This window comes from Macrobrachium rosenbergii, chromosome 49, assembly GCF_040412425.1.
Source record: "Macrobrachium rosenbergii isolate ZJJX-2024 chromosome 49, ASM4041242v1, whole genome shotgun sequence".
Taxonomy (NCBI): Eukaryota; Metazoa; Arthropoda; class Malacostraca; order Decapoda; family Palaemonidae; genus Macrobrachium; species Macrobrachium rosenbergii.
The window spans coordinates 40,379,952-40,398,605 of NC_089789.1; the positions used below are offsets into that span (position 1 = coordinate 40,379,952).

Genomic DNA, 18,654 nt, shown 5'->3' on the forward strand with positions numbered 1-18,654 from the left:
TTTCGAATCCCCTCTCTGAATCTTCACTTCGAGGAAGGATTATAGAATGCGCTTGATGTAAAGTGGTTTCCCCAAGAGCTTATGACGGAGAACCGGGTGTGTTTGTGGTAGGCGACGGGAGGGGAAGTGGCGATGTTGAAAAGAATGGAGTGGAGGGGGGAGGGGGTGAGGTAAGACGTACGATGTGGGGTGGGGAAGGGGGTAAAGTGAGGGGTCTGGTACTGGAAAGCCTCACCAACTTTCTTATCGCAAATATATTTTCAGCGACGTCGTTTATCTCCCGATGCATTTTGGCAGGTTCTTTTGGGGTCCCTTGGTAGACCTCTCCAGGTCCCCCTCCCTGCGTCTTCTTCTTCTCCTTCCTCTCCTCCTCCTCCTCCTCCTCCTCCTCCTTCCTGTCCCTCCCCTTTTCTCCACCTTCCTATCTCCCCCACCTCCTCCTCTCGGTTCTTGTGTGTCTTCCTCTCCCTCTCTCTCTCCCTCTCTCATCCACTTCCTCTCTAACGTGCTTTGCTTTAATATCTTTTAAACTCTTCTGCGTCCTTTGCTTGCCTTTCTCCCCATTCCCACCCCTTCTCCCTCTCCACTTCTGCTCCCCCTCCCCACATCAAGTGTTATCTTGCCCCCCTCCCCACATCAAGTGTTATCAAGATGCCACTTCTCCCCCTTAATGCAGCTTCCCGTTTTCTTTTTATATTCTTCTGACACACCCTCTTCGATAAAGGCCTCTGATGATGATGATGGTGATGATGATGGTGATGCTTAGTGTGACGTCATAAATTTGAACAGTGATATTTGTTCTCTACTGACTGTATAGGTTTTTCAATAGATATTTTAGCCTTTGTTATGAAGCTGCGTGGTGTTTTCAAGCTTTTTTAGTTATAGATCTTGTAGGCTACTACAGCAACCTGATTTTTTAGGTTTTGCATGGGTTTATTGGTATTTGCTTGGAAGAAAACCGATTGTTTTTTTTCTTAATAGGTAATTTAGCTTTTGTTTGAATCAGGTGTTTTAGCTTTTGTTTTGAATCAGGTGTTTTAGCTTTTGTTTTGAATCAGGTGTTTTAGCTTTTGTTTCGAATCAGGCATTTTAGCTTTTGTTTCGAATCAGCCTGGGCGTTTTGAAGTTTTTCCAAGTATATCGTAGCTTTACATACGAAGCAACATGATCGTTTAGGTTTATTCACAGGTATTTCATCTTTCGTTTTGGGAAGTAATCTGATTGTTTATGTTTTGCGTAGGTAGTTTAGCCTTTTTTTTACGAAATCTGGTTTTTAGGTAATCAGATTGGTAAGGTTTTAGTATATATTGTAGGTTTTTTTTCCATGGAATGCTGTTTAAGTTACTTATTGGAAAGTGTTTTTATTCAAGTATTTTTTGTTTTATTATATGGTAGTGTAAGAGGTAGCAAATATTAATGCATTATACTTTTTTAAAATTTTGTCTTTCTCCAGGATGATGTACATGTTATAAATTGACAACGGTTATATTTTTAGCTACTTGGTGGAATTTTAAGAGTATTTTATGGCTCCCAAGTTGAAAGGATTACTTTTTTAGATATTTTCTCCCAATTGTAACCCTTATGTAGTATGGTAAAGCTGGTTCATATGCTCGTCAGATGGAATGAATTTTATTTTTGTGACTGTTGTGCAATTATTATAGTGATTAAACATCTGCAACAGGTGTCCTAATGATGCATCTGCAACGAAGTATATATTTAGTTAATTCCAGAGTATTTTCAGGTGGCAGTAAATATGTTTTTGTTGACCTCGTGTCCCGTCGAATTTTGCATTGCAGCGTCAAAACCAGGAACATCCAAATAAAAATTAAACTAATTTTTTTTTTCGTCAGGCGGCTAATTAATGAAAAGTTTTTCCCATCCTGAAATTTTTGTCATCACTTTTTTTTTTTTGTATTCAACTCGAATTAAAAGGGTCGTCGTGCGAGCACTAGGAAGTTGGGAAAGTGAGCATATTGTGTTTTTGTTGTTTAAAATGTTACACAGAAATATATTAGTACCTATATTTATAAATCTCTCATATATATATATTATATATATTATATATATATATATATATATATATGTCTATATCTCATATATATATATATATATATATATATATATACCTATATTTATAAATTCCTCTCTCTCTCCTCTCTCTTCTATCATATATATATATATATATATATATATATATATATATATATATATATATATATATATATGTATATTATATATATATCAGAAATATTTAATCTTTTTGGGAAACCTAGACAAGATTGCTGCCCTGAGGTAATCAGACGTGTTTGCTTCTCATTAAATAATTTAAGACTTCAGCTTCATGTGACGTAATTATGTGAAGGAAGAAATTTGAGAGTTTGAAAATGAATGGCCAGAATCGCTTAGTTAAAGATATCACGTATTGTACGAGATGTTTGCGTGTAATGTTTCATTTTTAGCCTTTGTTGAACAGTTCCTCGGCAGTGTCGATATTAGAAGTTTGAAGGGAAGAGAGTTTTATGATAAGACAGATTGATTATTGTTATTATTATTATTTTTTATTATCATTTTTTTGGGGGGTCTATCACAGTCATCCTATTCGACTGTGTGGTTTTTGTAGTGTGGGGTTCCGGGTTGCATCCTGCCTCCTTAGGAGTCCATCACTTTTCTCACCATGTGCGCTGTTTGTAGTAGCACACTTTTCTGCATGAGTCCTGGAGCTACTTCTGCTTCTATTATTATTATTATTATTATTATTATTATTATTATTATTATTATTATTATTGGTGGTGGTGGAGAAATCATCGTGGGGTAGGTGTAATTATATTAAAAATATATATATAAATGATTTTCGAGAATCTGCTCGAGCAGGTTCTCGAAAGTCATGTTTATACATATATTTCTAATATATATACATTTATTACTTCTTTTATTAATATTATTATTTATACACACACACACACAATAATGACAAAACTAAGATTTCATTTTTAGTGACCAAATATGAGATCTTTATGAATTATTATTATTATATTATTATTATTATTATTATTATTATTATTATTATTAATCAAAAGATAAACCCTATTTATATGGGGACAATCCTACAGGGGGCATTGACTGGAAATTCAAGCTTCCTAAGAATATGGTGTTCATCTGAAAGAAGCTACAGATGATAATATGGAGTACACAAAGAAGAGATCACTGGTCCAGTACAGATTTCCTTGGAGTCATAATTATCTCGATTCCTTTGTCACGAAAGTAGGTCACATACTTTTTTTCATAGTGAATCGAAAACATGTTATTTAGAGTCTTGGCGGTAAAGTGAAGAGGGGAAGAAATAGTTTTTGAAAAACGTCAATTGGAGGACCAAATTCGTTGGTTAATTAAGACTACCTCTTGCAAGGTAGATGATGTTGACTCCCTTGCAAGTGGGATTTGAGTCAGTCTCGTACGATTAGGGTACATGTCCGAATGTTGTTTATATATATATATGTATATATATATATATATATATATATATATATATATATATATATATATATATATATCCATCCTCAGAAAAAGACAGTCTGGTTAATTGGCGATGCAAATATGACTCAGAATATATTCTTGTTATATCAGTTACAGCGAAAGACCTTTCACAAAAGATTCAATATTGGCTTCAAGAATTGTGTGAATTCATTTATAGCCATTGTACGTGGCTAGTAAATATATTTACTAGTTGCCATTTATTCACTTTGGTTTATTAAGTGGATATATGTAAGAATGTGGCTATTTATGGGTTTTGTATCTGTTTTCATTTTGACGTGATGATTTGGTCGATTTAAAATACAGTACTTATAGATGCTTATTACTCTTACTGACAAGTCTTGTATAGGGCATACTCGTACTTCGAATATTTCACGACCCTTATAACCTCACGATCTTGTCCCCCTTCGCAGTTTCGTCTTAAGGGCCACGTCGTGACCCGAATATTATCTTGCGTCGCACCATTTTTCCCACCTCTTATGTAGTAACGAGGACTACCCTCTGTCATAGAATGCGTCATTATCAGTTTTACGCTCGTCCTTACGATACCATTCATGCACTTGGAATTTTGAGTTATTTCTGTCACATAGGGTTTTATTGCAAATATTTCTGTTTTTTTTTTTAAACCTAAGCTAGTTAAATTGGCATGCGATGTTTAAAAATTGATTCTTTTTAATGTCACTGAAATTGTTAATAGCGGTCTCAGTTTTTTTTTTTTTTTTAAGTTCACGACTTCTCATTTATGATGATTTAGTCTTTACTTTAATTTGTAGCCGAATAAGCATTTTCAACTTGATGAACAGTCGATTGTATCCCAAAATATATTGTTGTACTTATCAAATGTTCTTAGAAATGAAGTACTCTTAGTAACTTTGCCAACGGTCTGAAATTGTCTATGTAGTTACTGTAGTTGTGAAGTGAAAGTCGCATTGGTAATTGGGAGTGACTGAAATGAAATCATTTGCATCTCATTTCATCCCTCTTAAACTTAGTACGTAAATTGTAACCTCATCAACACTCAGTCTAAACTGTTCCATGCTGTTTATTTATGTGATGATTATGTTATCGCATCAGTTTTTACCGCAATTTATTTTTTTTCAATTTAAGGCGAAATTTTCATTTTTATTTATTAATTTTAATTTCTGAAAGAAAGGCTTATTCACAGATTGCCTTCCTTTTGCAATCCGCAACCAGTCAGGCAAACTGCCGCGGCACCTTGTCATCCTTGCAAACTCTCTCTCTCCTCTCTCTCTCTCTCTCTCTCTCTTGTACACAATTTTCCATTGCATTTGCCCTGAAACGACAGATTAGATTAAGAAGTTCATTCCTTCCTTAATGCATATCCATCTTTTATTTCTTCCTCACCATCGACTGGGAAACACGTGAGCTAATTGCATTTCCGCCGCATTCATTATACCCCTGACCTTACCCACCTAGTACACCCTTCTAACACCCCCGTCCTTCTTGTGTCTTTCGTTTAAGTAGATTTTTGATGGATGGTTGGTGGCGAGGGTCGAGGTCTTGACTCCTGAAGATGAGACGAGAGCTTTTGTGATTATTTGAGTGGGGTTATGTTGAGGGGTATGTATATAGATATATATATATATATATATATATATATATATATATATATATATATATATATATATATATATATATATATAAATATATAATATAATATATATATGTCTCCTTTTATTTTTTCTCGTGTCATCTAGTCTTCCTTTCTCCGAACGGAAGGTTGGTCGGCGGTCTTAGCTTTTAAATATATTTTTGTAATTGTAAATTGTAGTCTTTTTACTGTTGTATGGTTTTTAACAAACTTAAGATTGTTTTATAATTCTATCATATTTATTGACAGATTCCCAGAAGATGTAATAAAGTGTGTGTTACGAAACGTCGGAATAAAGACAAGACAAATGTAGAAATTGGTCGGTTTCCTTAAGTCAAGCTTAAGATTTTATATATATATATATATTATATATATATATATATATATATATATATATATATATATATATATATATAGTTTTAATATTTATTTGAGAGTTTGAAAGGAAATTTAACGAATCTCGGCCATCATTCTCCAAACTAAAATCACTTGCGATGATTTATTCTTGTTTCAAGTGAGTAAGAACTGATCGTATATTTTATATTTAACCATGTGATTCGATCTCTTTATCACCTGCAGTTAATGAATTTATAGTCCGAAACTTCGTGTATTAGAGTATTTGTCGCATTTTGTATATTTTGTGTGTTTGAACGATTTCTTTTATTTTTTCTCTGCCTTATATGTTATTGCTTCCTCTCCAAATCTGATCTGTACACGCGGCCAGTCACACTCTTATCTCACTTTCATATTCTTCTTCACAGAAGCTGTGGTTTGTGTGTGTGTTTGTATTTGTGTGTGTGTGTGTATTATTTTTCCTCCCTTCCTTGCTGTCAAAATCCCATCATCACAACAATATCGCTCGCATATTATTTTCCCACGCCTCCCAAACTACGTTATTTCCCGTCTTGTCCCAGGAACAACATTCTGAGTCTGGAGTCTTAAAACCGACTCGTCCCCTCTTAACAACATTCTCTCTCTCTCTCTCTCTCTCTCTCTCAGAGGACGACGGAAGGAACTGTATGGGCGTGGTTCAGGGAAAACCTTTCAAGTCTTTGTTTACCTTAGGAGCGAATTATGTTCCTGGTTGTTACTTGACTGGTGTGAGTTGGAGCTTGGTTTTAGAGAGAGAGAGAGAGAGAGAGACGTGATTGATCTAGCATTCCATCGAAATGTATAATATCATAAAATCATATTCAAGAACGGGAGATTCAGTACGAGATAATGCTCACCCTATGTGGATAAAACGATTCATTATACTCTCTCTCTCTCTCTCTCTCTCTCTCTCTCTCTCTCTCTCTCTCCGGGACAATATGTACGGAAGCCTAAAACTGAGTCATCTTGTCCTAAAAACATACGCATGATATACATTTCTCTCTCTCTCCGGAACAAAAATTTAGAAAGCCTAAACTGTCTCACTCTCAATCTAACAACAAACACATCATATACGTCCTCTCTCATCTTGTCCTCTCTCTATGCTCTATCTCTCTCTCTCTCTCTCTCTCTCCGGAACAAGTTTAGAAGCCTAAACTGTCTCACTTCCGTCTTAACAACAAACACATCATACGTCTCTCTCTCTCTCTCTCTCTCTCTCTCTCTCTCTCTCTCTCTCTCTCATAATAACCCTCCATCCTCGTTTCGGCTCCCCCTGAATAATGATCCGATCTAAGCGCTCGCAGCTGCCCGTAGGAGCCGTAGCATCTTTCAACGTAATCATCTCCTATTCGGAAGGCGAGCGATAACGTACGCCGGTCTCATATTTGCGCTATTAGTTTTAACAAGGCTGCTTGCGTATGTTTTATGTCTGCATTTACGGTTTTACTTTAGGGTAATTTTTTTTTTTATTTTCACGTCATTTTCATGTTTTTTTTATTTTTTTATTTTACAGGGTTTTATGAACCTGTAAACCTGTAGTAACATTGGCGGCTGAAACTCCCTCATTATCACTAAAAATAAAAGTAAATTGGCCCTGGCTGTAAGTTGTTACATGGAAGTCACTTTCATCTCCTCTGAGGTAATGTTTTTTTCTGAACATTTTTTAATGTGGTCCCGTAGGGGGTTAGTGCCATCAGTACACCTCACGCGGTGTACTGTAGGCGTTACTTGAGGTTCTTTTCAGGCTCTCTTCAAACCCTTTCATCCCTTTTACTGTACCTCCTTTCATATTGACTTTCTTCCATCTTACTTCCCACCCTTTCCAAACAGTTGTTGCATATTGCAATTGCGAGGTTTTCCTCCTGTTACGCCTTTCAAACCTTTCTACTCTCATTCCCCTTTTAGCTGAAAGACCACATAGGTCCCAGCACTTGGCCATTGGCCTAAATATTATATTCCAATTGCTATGTTATACAGATATATAGATCCGCATGTCGAGGTTTATGAGCATTTGTCAACACAACTCTGTCATCATCACAAAAGATGAATGTTTCATTTCGGGTGATCATTTGCCGGGGTTTACATTAGGGAATTATCTGCCTACAGGGAAAAAGATTGGTTACATCGAATGTCATGTAGATGAGGAAGAATCATCTAATTATGGATTGAAAGAATCAAGACATACGATGCTCCAAGAAAGAATCATTTAATCATAGATTGCGGAAATCAAGACGTAGGATATTACGTACAGTATATGAACTTGAGACAGAACCTCATTTCCGACAGAGTACTCATATCCCCCATGACATTCAGTATATCTTAAAAGAATAATCTAACTGTAAACAAGAAGAAGAATTTAATTAAGTCTATAAGCAGATTATCTAATTAAGAATAAACGAACCACGTCACTGGGTGTGAAGTACAACCATCCCATTACGGAGGGAAAGGAATCGCGCCTTTGGAGAACGATTAAAAGCTATTCCGAGACCCGGTCCAGCTCCGGGAGAACATTAAGACGGACTAAATTCATCCGTAGTAAACAGAGCGTTTATTCCTTTCCGGGAACAATGCCCAAGGCCGCAAGTACATACCGGGAGGAATATAATTTTAAAGATTATGGCCGTATGAAATTTATGAATCATTAAGGCTGAGTTATTGCGAGTATTACGTTTGAGTAAAGAGACAGATGGGACGAGATACTGGCTTTGCGTCATGAATAACCCATGAGTTATTATGAATAAGAGATGAGTACGCCGTAAAATGTGTTATGGTGATCCTGGAAAACGGAAGGAAGGTGAGGGGGCGGGGGGATAACGCATTTTTTGGCCCGCGGTGCCTCAGGGGCCCGGTGTGACGTCATTTATTTATTATTCCCCTTACGCATTTCAAGCCGGGAGTTCCTAGTAAATTTACTACGCTGTGTGAGATAGAGACAGACAGACTGACACTGAAAACGGTGAAGAGAGAGAGAGAGAGAGAGAGAGAGAGAGAGAGAGAGAGAGAGAGAGAGAGAGAGGAAGGGTGGGCGAGGTGTGGGGAGAGGGAGAGATGGACATATGCAGAAACGAGAGAGAGAGAGAGAGAGAGAGAGAGAGAGAGAGAGAGAGAGAGAGAGAGAGAGAGAGAGTGCTAGGTGAGCGAGGTGGGGGGGAGAGGGGGAGACAGACAGATGCAGAAAACGAGAGAGAGAAAGAGAGAGAGAGAGAGTGTGTGCGCTAGGTGAGCGAGATGTGGGGGAGAGGGAGATACAAACAGATGCAGGATATGAGAGAGAGAGAGAGAGAGAGAGAGAGAGAAAGACAGAGACAGAGAGAGAGGTGGGGAGAGAGGAGAGACAGAGAGATGAGGAGAGAGAGAGAGAGAGAGAGAGAGAGGGGGTGCAAGGTGTGTAGGAGGGAAGAGAGCAGCAAATATACATTGTTTGTCACGTAGGGTCGTAATCTTCCAAGTACAGGCTTCCGTTCTGATGAGAGTCGAGCTTCTTGTGACCTTCTTCTTTTTCTTCTTCTCCTTCTTCCTCGTCTTCTTCTTCTTCTTTCTTCCTCTTCTTCTTCTTCTCTTCCCCCTCGTGAGCATCATCATCATCATCTGTTTTTATGAACAGATATCCTACGAGTGACAGCTTCTGAATGGGATATTTTATGTATGGTCGCCGTCTTCGAATGGGATATTTTATGGTAGCCGTCGTTCGGTTCATGTACTGTACAGGTTATTTAATGAAGTAGTTTCGTCCGTGTTCATTTCTCCGCTCGATTTATTTGATGAATTTTAGGTGTGCTATGACAAAAGTTCTGTTTCATATTGCGGTGTTAACATTGGTTTTCGGGGTGTAACTTCGTGTGATTTTTATTTCCGTTAACGTCAGTTTTTACAACTGATAGTTTTAGTTTTCTGTAAAAGAAAACTATTATAGAGATGGCTTTGTCTGTCCGTCCGCCCTCGGATCTTAAAAACTACTGAGGCTAGAGGGCTGCAAATTGTATGTAGATCACCCACCCTCCAATCATCAAACATAACAAATTGCAGCCCTGTAGCCTCAGTAGTTTTTATATTATTCAAGGTTAAAGTTAGCCGTGACCGTGCGTCTGGCACTGCTATAGGTGCCAACAACACAGGCCACCACCGGGCCGTGGCTAAAAGTTTCATGGGCCGCGGCTGAGAGTTTCATACAGCATTATTATATTCTGTACAGAAAAATCGATTGCGCCGAAGAAACCTCGACGCATGTTTTACTTGTTTAAATTATGTTCTATTTGGAACAGAGAATATTGTCCATTTAGTTGTGTACAGTCAATGCTGACGTATGATATGAAACCAGAAATCGATAAAAAAAATAAATTTAATGCACTTAGGGAAGGAAAAAGTCAATTTTTAAACATGAATGTTTGTGTGAGAGAAAGCCATTTTGAGGTTTTTCCCTTCATTAATCTGGTTTACAGTACCCCACTCCAACACATGATTTACGAAGTACATAAATCACCACACACACACACACACACATCACACTCGCTGTGTACCAGTCATCTTTCTTATTAAACACAAAAATCACACTTGAGTAATTATTTGCTCGGGGACTAAAGCTGTTAATCAGAGAAGCAAAACTCACAGAGAACTTCATTAATGAAAAATACACAGTCCCTTTACTCAGTCGCCAACCTGATGCTAAAACGCGATATCTCTGCAGTTACGTAGAGCCACTGGGTTCTCCTAAAGAGTTTTGGGACGCCGCAGCGTTGGGACATTAAGGGGGAATGGTAAAAACGGCTGCTCATTGCGCTGAATGTTTAATGAATGTTCCTTTTATCTGTAGTTCTTACGCTCATAAAAGTTGGCGGGTTTGAGTCGTAAATGTTTATTTGTAAACACTCTCACAGTTGCACTTACGTACACACACATACAAGGATTTAAGTTTGTGCAACGGATGGTGTGCATCTGACATTCGTAATTGAGAATGACTGGTTTGATTATATATATATATATATATATATATATATATATATATATATATATATATATATATATATATATATATGTGTGTGTGTGTGTGTGTGTGTGTGTGTGTATATTAACGCACACACGCACACACACACACACACATATATATATATATATATACATTTAATTGGCAATGATTTTACCTCATGGTGGGCACTTCACGTCTTCCAAATTACTTTCAGTTGCTCTTGTTATGCATTTATATAATTATCTGGGTCGCACTAGATAATAAGAGGCTGTCATTTTTAATGCAATGTTGCCTTTGCCATTTTTGAAATTGTTTATCAGGTTTTATACAGAGTCCTGTTGTCAACAGTGAGGTTTGTGTGTGTTTTTAAAATCTTTGTCTGCCATTCACGTCTATTCCTTCTTCCAGACCTTCTGTAAAAATTGTCTATACATATTTTGCCAGTTCTGTTAAGTACTTCAGATTCATTTTCCATTGCTATATAAATTTTTCTTCTTTTACATTCAGTTATAATTCTCTCTCAGTCTTCGTCGGAAATTTTCTATATTCTTTATTTCCTACAACCAAAATGATATGTCTTGCTCTGCATATCAGGGTGGCAGGCAGAATGTATGCGATCAATACTTTTGGTCCGGGCTTCCTTCTTATTGGTATTGAGAATATCGGGATTCAATTTGCCCAGTCTGTGAACAGAATGGCCTACACTTGAAAATGGACAGCTGAATATCTTGGAAATCTTCCCTTTAGTTTCCCTTTAACTGCTTGTAAATTGATGGGTTTGGGTTTTAAATGCTGCGTACTTCCGTACGTCCTGTTCTTCAAGTGTATTCTCTAATTCCGTCAAGGACATTTAGCCCCAGAGTGGATTTGTTTCTCAGTCTTGCTGTGTCTTGGCATTGTCCTTCTGCGCATTCAGAGAAGACACTCAGCTGTTTGCCATACCTGACCTGAACGCATTGTACTGAAATGTCTGTGTTCACAGATACTGTTATTTACCCTCACAATTTTGATTGTCTATGATTTTACTCTTATTTTTTTTTCTCCTTTTTTTTAGATTAATGTTTTTGGTTATTTTTTTTTCTCGTTACTTTCATTGGCGTTTCCGTCAGGTGCTCTTTCTCATTGTCACCCAAGATTTGATTTACGATACAAACACTGGTAGTACAGCGTTGCCTTCTGTTTACCCTTGTATGGAAAGAATTTAAACGAATAAAGACGACTACCTAGAGTTCCATTATTATTATTATTATTATTATTATTATTATTATTATTATTAATAATAATAATAATAATAATAATAATAATAATAATAATAATATAGTATAATAATATATTATTATTATTATTATTATTATTATCCAAGTATGTTTTCGTCTTAGCGGCGTTGTATAATGAAGAGAAGAATTATCCTATGAATTTTGATTTGCCATATGCCGTGCTCTTTGCGTAATGTTGAGTGTTGGTTTCTCTTCCCAGAGGCGTAGGCGGCGGTGGTCGGTGTCACTCGTGATTATGGAAAATAAAGATAGTTAAAATCCTTTTGGAGAAACGCATTGGTATACCGATGTAGGAACCGATATCCTCGACGGGGCATGAGTACCGGTAAATTGGTTTTCTTCAAGGGGTCCTGCAGATTTAAAAAAAAAACTTAAAATTATTAAAAAAAATTATTATTACCATATGCAAAAAGAAATGAAAAATTGGTACAACACAGTTATGAAATTCCTGAGCAGCCAGATTAAAAAAAGCGATGTATTTGAGGTTCGAAGGAAATAGGAAAAGCACTTTAGCGTTGCTAATAAAAAATCGCTCAAGGCACACCATAAAGGTTTAGGCAGCAACTCCTGCGTTTGACTACAATAACGGCTTGAGTAACTACTGTATTCATAGACAGTGCGGTAAGCAATACTGAGGCATTTTACTACCGTTATTGCCTTGATGGCACACTGTCGCAGACCATTCACATTCGTAAAATGCGAGAGAGAGAGAGAGAGAGAGAGAGAGAGAGAGAGAGAGAGAGAGAGAGAGAGAGAGAGGCGGTACATGCTTGAATGTTTTGTCATACATCCTCGTGAATAAAAATAAATAAATGGATTAGATAAAAATCAGCTCATTTTTTTTTATACTGATAACATATACTCTGATAATGTGTCAGATGGTGGCGAAACATTTTATTTTAATTTGAGTGACCGATTGACGTTATGTTGTAGTTATTTTATTTTTCAAAATGTGCTGCAAAAGACTTCAATTCCTATAAATTGCGACTCGTAAAAGTCACACGTGTAAAAGTTAACTTGGAGAATTTTTTTTTTATATTAACTAATAGGTGTCGTAACTTGACAAAAGGTTTGGGGAAAGCGTGATTGCCTTTGCTACAATTTCAATAACATTTTACTACCAGCCTGCATAATACTTTTCTCCCATTACAGTAATATTCGATTAATGTTTTACTGTCGTTCGAATAATGCTTTGTTGTTTTCTAATCAAGATTATGTTGCTTTTTTAATTAATATTTTTCTATCACCCTGATGAGACATCGGTGACGTTCTAATAACAGTACTCTCCCAATAATACCTAGCTGATATTCAAGTAACACCTTGCTACCATTCCGGTAAACCGTGCCGCCATTACATTTACACTTCGCTGTCCATTCCAGGACCATGCGAATAGCCCTCGTCTACATTCCCAGTAATAACGGACCACCATTCCGATAACGCTAGGCCAACCAATCTAATAATTCCTTTCTATTTCTTCGGTAATACTTGGTTACCATTCCAAAAAATCTTTGCCATCATAGCTCTAATACCGCGCCGCCATCACAGTAATACCTCGCTACCACTCTGGTAATACCTGGCCGCCATTCCAATAATCTATGGTATATGCTGTTCCGGATATCGGAAAACACTGTTCACGTTGTCTTTGACGACCGTGTTCTTTTATGCATGCGACAGGTAATCCGTTTGCCTTTGTCAAAGGTTAACGCGCAAGATCTCTCTATTGGCTATGAATACTGGCTTAGTCGTGATCCGCTGTTGTTCATACGCTGTTATGTAATTTATAACCGCTTTGTGTGCGGAGTTGAATACCCTTTTTTTTGTGTCGAGGTGTTGTTTCGTGCCATTGCTCCTATTTTACTTTCTGTTTTTCTTCTCTTTCTTCTGGCATGTGGGCATTCTGCGTTATGCAGTGCTGATTCTTCCTTATGTGGGTATGGAATAATAAAAAATATTGATGTTTATTCTCTGTTAATTAATGTTTACTGGGTTTCCCCTTTAATTGCGGGAGGATATTAGTAATTTCCTTTCATTTTTAAGTAATGTACAAAAATTTAAAAATATATGATTGTTATACATAATACTTTACATGAGTGAAATATGCATACGCCTTCAGAAAAGAGAAATCGATGCTTCTTGCGGGCGTATTTAAATAAATATCTCGGCCACTTGAACAAGCTTAGGCACGCGCAACAGACCTTATGACTCTGGGACGCGAAGGGTAATGCTTCACAACGAGGCCCGGAAAACCTGACGAAGAGTGACACCGACTTAACGAATATTTTGTCGCCTTCTTCAGCGATATCCTAATTTACATCTGATTTTCGTTTTAGTTTGATGAGTTTGGAGGCCGCTTCGGCTCTGGGAATTGCTCCCACTCCTTTGTTTTCCTCGATCGATGAACTCGGGTTGAATTCGCAATAGTCACGTGTGTGTGTGTGTGTGTGTGTGTGTGTGTGTGTGTGTATGTCTGTGCGCTTGGTTTATCCTCCCGGTTCTTAATGTGGTCTTGCGGTTGATTGAAAGGCGAACATGGAAGTGAGTGCTTGAGCAAGCACCGGTATGGGTCATTTATGACCCTTCCTTGAGCAGTGCTGTCGCAAGCATGGGTGTAAAAGTATATTATGGTGCTTGTGAAGTCTCAGAGAGAGAGAGAGAGAGAGAGAGAGAGAGAGAGAGAGAGAGAGTTAGCTAGGTGTGTAATTGGTTCACCTCTTTTTTTTTTCTCGTTTGTGATGTTTATTCATTAATTGAACAACTTAGGTTTATAAGGAATTAGCACAATGGAACGAGGTCAGCTCTGATGATGTGTGTGTGTGTGTGTGTATGTGTTTATGTTTGTGTGTGTGTGTGAGAGAGAGAGAGAGAGAGAGAGAGAGAGAAAGAGAGAGATACCACTGCCAGGTGACCATGGGAATTAACCCTCGAGAACACCATTATTTCCTTAGGTCCTAGAATTGCCCTTCAGAGTTCCCCATGGAATTACCGCCATGAAATTAGGAAATTAAGCGGACTTGGCTTTACTGCACTTTCTTTTTCCTCTTCGTTCCTCTCTTCCTTTTCCCAGTTACATCTCCGGAGGAAGAGGAAGGGGAAGAGGGATCCTTGGTGGACACACGTGTCCTGGATATGTAAATGAGGCTGATGTAGATTCCTTGTTCTTTTAAAGAAACGTTTGAATTTTCTCCTGTTTTCTGTGGTTTCTTTTATTTTATTTTATTTTATTTATTTATTTATTTATTTACTTACTTAATTTTTAGTTTTGTGGGATTTTTTTTTATTTCCCCTGCATTCTGCAACGGGTTTTCTGATATTTTTGTTTTTGTGATTTTTAGCATTTTGTGTTTTTGTATTCCGTAAGCCTATAATTGTTAGTGTTTGTGCATCTTATTATTTTCTGTATTTAATTTCTGAAGTAACAGTTAATTTCAATTAGATTTATTAGGGGTAATATCACACAGCTGTTAATTAAATAGGAAAAGAAGCCAAGGAAGACTTATAAAGTACCTTTGTAATCGTGAGGGAGGGAAGGACTCTCGTTGATTAGGTTTTCGAAGACCCCGTTACTACTGCGTATGTGAAGGCAGCTGTACCTGGACACTAATTTGTGTACCCAAGTTCCATCTTTGTAATCAAGGACACCCGGTAGCGAGAGAGTTGGCTGGGATATTACTGTAATAATATTCGTCAGTGCTCAGAATAGTGGTAGTAATGGCAGAAGCGCTTAGCAGTGTCAGCTGCAATGAATTGTTTATATTTTGCCCATGTATATTCATTTTAAATCTCCTTAAAATTAAAAGACGCTATTCCTTTCTAGCAAGATATTCATCACAGAATATATATGTTTCGAGATACGTCGGGAAATAACATTGTTGTTTGGAAATTCAGTGCCGGAACTCTTGCTGAACAGATATATTTTTAATTTTTCATGCCTGGTGTGCTGGACGGAAATTAATATGTCAGGGTCTGAAGAATGACAGCAGATATTCCAAAGTCCATTCGCGAGGTTGTAAACTGCAGTAAAATTGTCATCATGGTAAATCGTTGGTTTGAGAACTGGTAAACCCCAAACATTTAATGAGAGAAACTCGTTTGTGTAAATAAATGAATATAAGGCTGGCAACCTTATCACAGATATCAGTGCTCAGAAATGTGGCACAAACCTAGGGGCCTGGTGTGAGCGGCCATGTGTCAAAATAAGGCTAGAGAAACCAACGAAGTGGGTGACTGAATGTTATGCCACGAAAAGTCCAAAGCCCTTGCTGGATCTCTCTCTCTCTCTCTCTCTCTCTCTCTCTCTCTCTCTCTCTCTCTCTCTCTCTCTCTCTCTCTCTCTCACACACACACACTTGTTGTTGTCTTTTTCTCCTGCCTCCTAGTTTCTTATCCTCTCTCTCTCTCTCTCTCTCTCTCTCTCTCTCACTCTCTCTCTCTCCTCACACACACACACACACACCTTTTGTGTCTTTCTTCCTCCTGCCTCCCAGTTAATTATCCTCTCTCTCTCTCTCTCTCTCTCTCTCTCTCTCTCTCTCTCTCTCTCTCTCTCTCTCCTTCATTTAATGGAATTGAAAGTCGTCCAGGCGAAAAATTCGATGTAGATCCCCCAAAAAGCGATGCAAGCTATAATGGTTACAGAGTCAAGTATCTGGAGCAAATGAGGTGGCCATCTCCCTTATGTAACTCACTCTCCTCCCCAACCCCGCAACCCCCTATCTCCCATGCCCTCATGCTACTCCGGGTTCATCACAGTATGTGTTTACCAATAACAGAAGTTGGGGAGCGCGTGACGCCGCATACGTTAGTACACTTCCTAATTATTGTTTCTGCTTCGAAAGGTGTTTACAGCAAGGCTCGTTACACACACGGCGAGAGAGAGAGAGAGAGAGAGAGAGAGAGAGAGAGAGAGAGAGAGGCAGGCCTTTCCAGAATTTGAAAAAACCAGGTGTTATTGAATATACACACACACGTACGTGTACCCATATAAAATGTTTGTTAGTGACGTATATATGCATATTTTTTGTAGCATAATTCATCTCTGATAACTTTAATACAATATGTTTTCTATAAATTCACGGCAGTTTTCATGTGTGCGGACACCATGCCAGTTGTTGTTATACTGAAGACCGCAAAATTTTGCGTAATTTCTGTGAAGCACTTGCGCGCATGCGCACTACTGTGCTTCTTGGCAATTCCGTGTCAGAAACAGATTAATCATTTTGTTTTGCGGGTTGTTTCTTTGACCTAAAGTTTAAATATGTTTTGATCAGTTAGGCAGATGCCCAGTTAATATACATATGCTATATATATATATATATATATATATATATATATATATATATATATATATATATATATATATATATATATATATATATATATATATTCTATTGGTAGTTTTCATTTTGGAGCAACAGCGTGGAGGCTGTTTCTTCCTTCCCATATTGGTTCTAAAGCCTGATGATTATATTTTCCACTTCCATATTTTCGAATTGCATTGATTTTAGTCTCCTCCTCGGCTTCTTGTAATCGTAAAAGATGTTTTTAAAGGGATTTTATTTCTTAATTTTTGTGTTAACAGGTTTTAATTAAGTTTATATATTTTGAAATTGTTACTTTTCATTCCTGTTATGTTGTTATTTTTATATATAATATATTTTTTTTGCTGAGATATGTACTATTATTTTTACACTTACAGTTCTTAATTAACTAGTGTATAGCTAATAAAGGATTTCTTACCTGTCAACGTCATGATTGTTGTTCTTAACGGTATAATTTTTTTACGTCAGTAGCAACAATAGTATTAGTATTACTGTAACAATAGTAACAGCATTATAACTTTGTACTACTTGTACTCCCGTTACTGTTGCCGCATTTCTTTTGAATCTAATATACAATGGCCGCTGCTATTTCACTCCCGCCATTCGTTTGCATTTATTTTTTTCTAGTCAGCGTTCTGTTTTGTGAGGCGGGGGTGGGGGTGGGGAAAAGGGGGGGGGGCGATATTTACCGTGGTTCTTTGCTCTCCCAACAAGTTCTTCCTGGTTCTCCTTGCCCAAATGGGGTGCTGACACGCTCGGCGAGATTTTCCCCTCTCGACGCTCTGGCCATTGATATTGAAAAGAATATTTAAAGGGATATTTAGTAGGGATATTTAAAGGGGTATTTAGTAGGGATATTTAAAGGGGTATTTAAAAAGGGATATTTAAAGAGGTATTTAAAATAGATATTTAAAGGGGTATTAAAAAGGTATATTTAAAGAGGTATTTCAAATGGATATTTAAAGGAGTATTTAAAAGGGATCTTTAAAGTATTTAACAGGGGTATTTAAAAGGGATATGTAAAGGAGTATTTAAATGTAATTTTTAAAGGGGTATTTAAAAGTGATATTTAAAGAAGTGTTTGAAAGGGATATTTTAAGAGGTATTTAAATGTAATTTTTAAAGGAGTATTTAAAAGGGATATTTAAATTCGTATTTAAGTTGGATATTTAAAGGTGTATTTAAAAGGGATATTTAAATGGGACTTTAGAGAGATTTAAAGGGATAGTTCAAGAAGTATTGAAAGAGACATTTAAAAGGATATTTAAAGGGATTTCCAGCTCTGGAAGGCAACGAATGGTATGTGATGCTTTGTTTACCCATTATTATTATTATTATTATTATTATTATTATTATTATTATTATTATTATTATTATTATTAACGCAGTAGTAGTATTTAAAGGGTCAACTCAAGATGACATAGCTCTTCTGATGCTTTGTTATTATTCTGAGTGGAGACTGCTACCCCCAGGCCTTTCTCTGCGGGGCTGCGATCCACTACAGTCCACCAACATCCAAGCACATAATTCATTATTCAAGTTATAAGAGGCACAATCGATGCGAAAGGAAATGAAATTGTC

At 37.1% G+C, this 18,654-nt stretch overlaps 2 protein-coding genes across 3 annotated transcripts in view; one reads left to right on the forward strand and one right to left on the reverse strand.

The window, feature by feature from the left end:
* Positions 1-18,654, forward strand: part of alpha-Man-IIb (alpha-Mannosidase class II b) — a 1,038,654-nt gene that overhangs the window by 515,316 nt on the left and 504,684 nt on the right. The window lies entirely within an intron of this gene.
* LOC136832368 (U1 small nuclear ribonucleoprotein 70 kDa-like) overlaps positions 8,940-18,654 on the reverse strand; it is a 37,269-nt gene continuing 27,554 nt past the window's right edge. The window contains exon 3 of the mRNA XM_067093278.1: positions 8,940-9,103. Within this exon, the coding sequence (XP_066949379.1) occupies positions 8,940-9,103 (164 nt within the window). The remainder of the gene's footprint in view (positions 9,104-18,654) is intronic.